This window comes from Propithecus coquereli, unplaced genomic scaffold (assembly GCF_000956105.1).
Source record: "Propithecus coquereli isolate 6110/MARCELLA unplaced genomic scaffold, Pcoq_1.0 Scaffold608, whole genome shotgun sequence".
In the NCBI taxonomy this organism is placed as follows: domain Eukaryota; kingdom Metazoa; phylum Chordata; class Mammalia; order Primates; family Indriidae; genus Propithecus; species Propithecus coquereli.
The window spans coordinates 172,625-173,782 of record NW_012152041.1 but is presented as its reverse complement, the minus strand read 5'-3'; the positions used below and the strand labels follow the sequence as shown (position 1 = coordinate 173,782).

Genomic DNA, 1,158 nt, shown 5'->3' with positions numbered 1-1,158 from the left:
TGGCAGTTGCTAGACACAGTGTCTCTGGGAAAACAGCCCTCAGAGGAGGCTCCCGGGAAGGCAACGTGACCTGAGACACTTCTCAGCGTGCCTGCTCTGCCCCGTGTGGGCATGAAGGGGGCATGGAGCTGGGCACTGGGTGTCGCCCGGTAGGGGGCCATGGGGGTGTGGAGGAAGGACTGCCATGGGTTTGGAGCCAGAACTCCTGTCTCCTGACGGGGCGTGAGCACCTTCGCTTCTTGGCGCTCAGCCTCCTCTGTGGGGTAACCACTGAGTCTGTGCTTCGTGCGGTGGTTTGGAGCATCCTGTGGGATGATGTGTGTGAAAGTGCTTTATGAATGAGGCCACATACACACGTGAGCCTTGTCAACATTCCTGTTGACCGTTGTTCCTTGTCTGCTGACTTTCGGGGCTATCAGAGTTCGACATCCCAAGGGTCTGCCATAAAGGGACTCCTGCATGTCCTTAAGCTTCTGCCTCCCTCACATGTCGCCTCATCTCCTGCTTTCCCAGGTCGGAGGAGGATTAGCCAGAGGGAAGCGGAAGAGGAAAGGAGGATGCTCACCATCCTCACCAGGTGGTTAATCTTTCCCCCTCTTTCCTGGTCCCTGTTGAAAGCATGTTCCATGCATCTCCGGGACTCAGTGCTCCCTGACAACAGTCATGGGAGTGGGTAGCCGTGGGAACGGGCGTGTGAACAAAGGCCTGAGGCAGAGGCCACAGAGTGTATTACAAAGTCATGGGAGGGGGCAAGGTGAGGGGCAGCAGGCTTCAGGCGGCCCCACCCCGGCTAGGCTAGCAGGCCCCTCTCCTTGTGCTGGTCCTGGCTACAGCTTTGTCCCTCCTGTCTTCTGCAGCCCCTTTAGTGAGCATGACGACATAATGAATTTTCGTCGACTTCTATGTCCGGATCCCCTCTGCGGCATGTGTATTAGGGCAACTAATGACATCATGCACGTGCTGTTCCAGGGGACCCTGGAAGATCCTGCTCCATCTGGGTCACGTTCGGAGTCTGAAGTTTCCTGGACAGCATCGTCCTCCAATTTGTCCTGCAGCTGCTCAGCAAGCCCTCCCCCTCCAGGAGAATTAACACCTGCTTCTGTGTCCCAGCCTTCTCCACCTGCCGCCTCCATTCTCTTACCTGCCTGCCTTTCACCC

The 1,158-nt window shown here is 57.2% G+C and overlaps 1 protein-coding gene across 1 annotated transcript in view; it reads left to right on the top strand.

Moving 5' to 3' along the window:
• The first annotated feature begins 122 nt into the window (after nt 1-122).
• Nucleotides 123-1,158, top strand: part of LOC105822391 (fructose-1,6-bisphosphatase 1-like) — a 25,970-nt gene continuing 24,934 nt past the window's right edge. The window contains exon 1 of the mRNA XM_012659374.1: nt 123-149. Coding sequence (XP_012514828.1) covers nt 123-149 — 27 coding nt within the window. The remainder of the gene's footprint in view (nt 150-1,158) is intronic.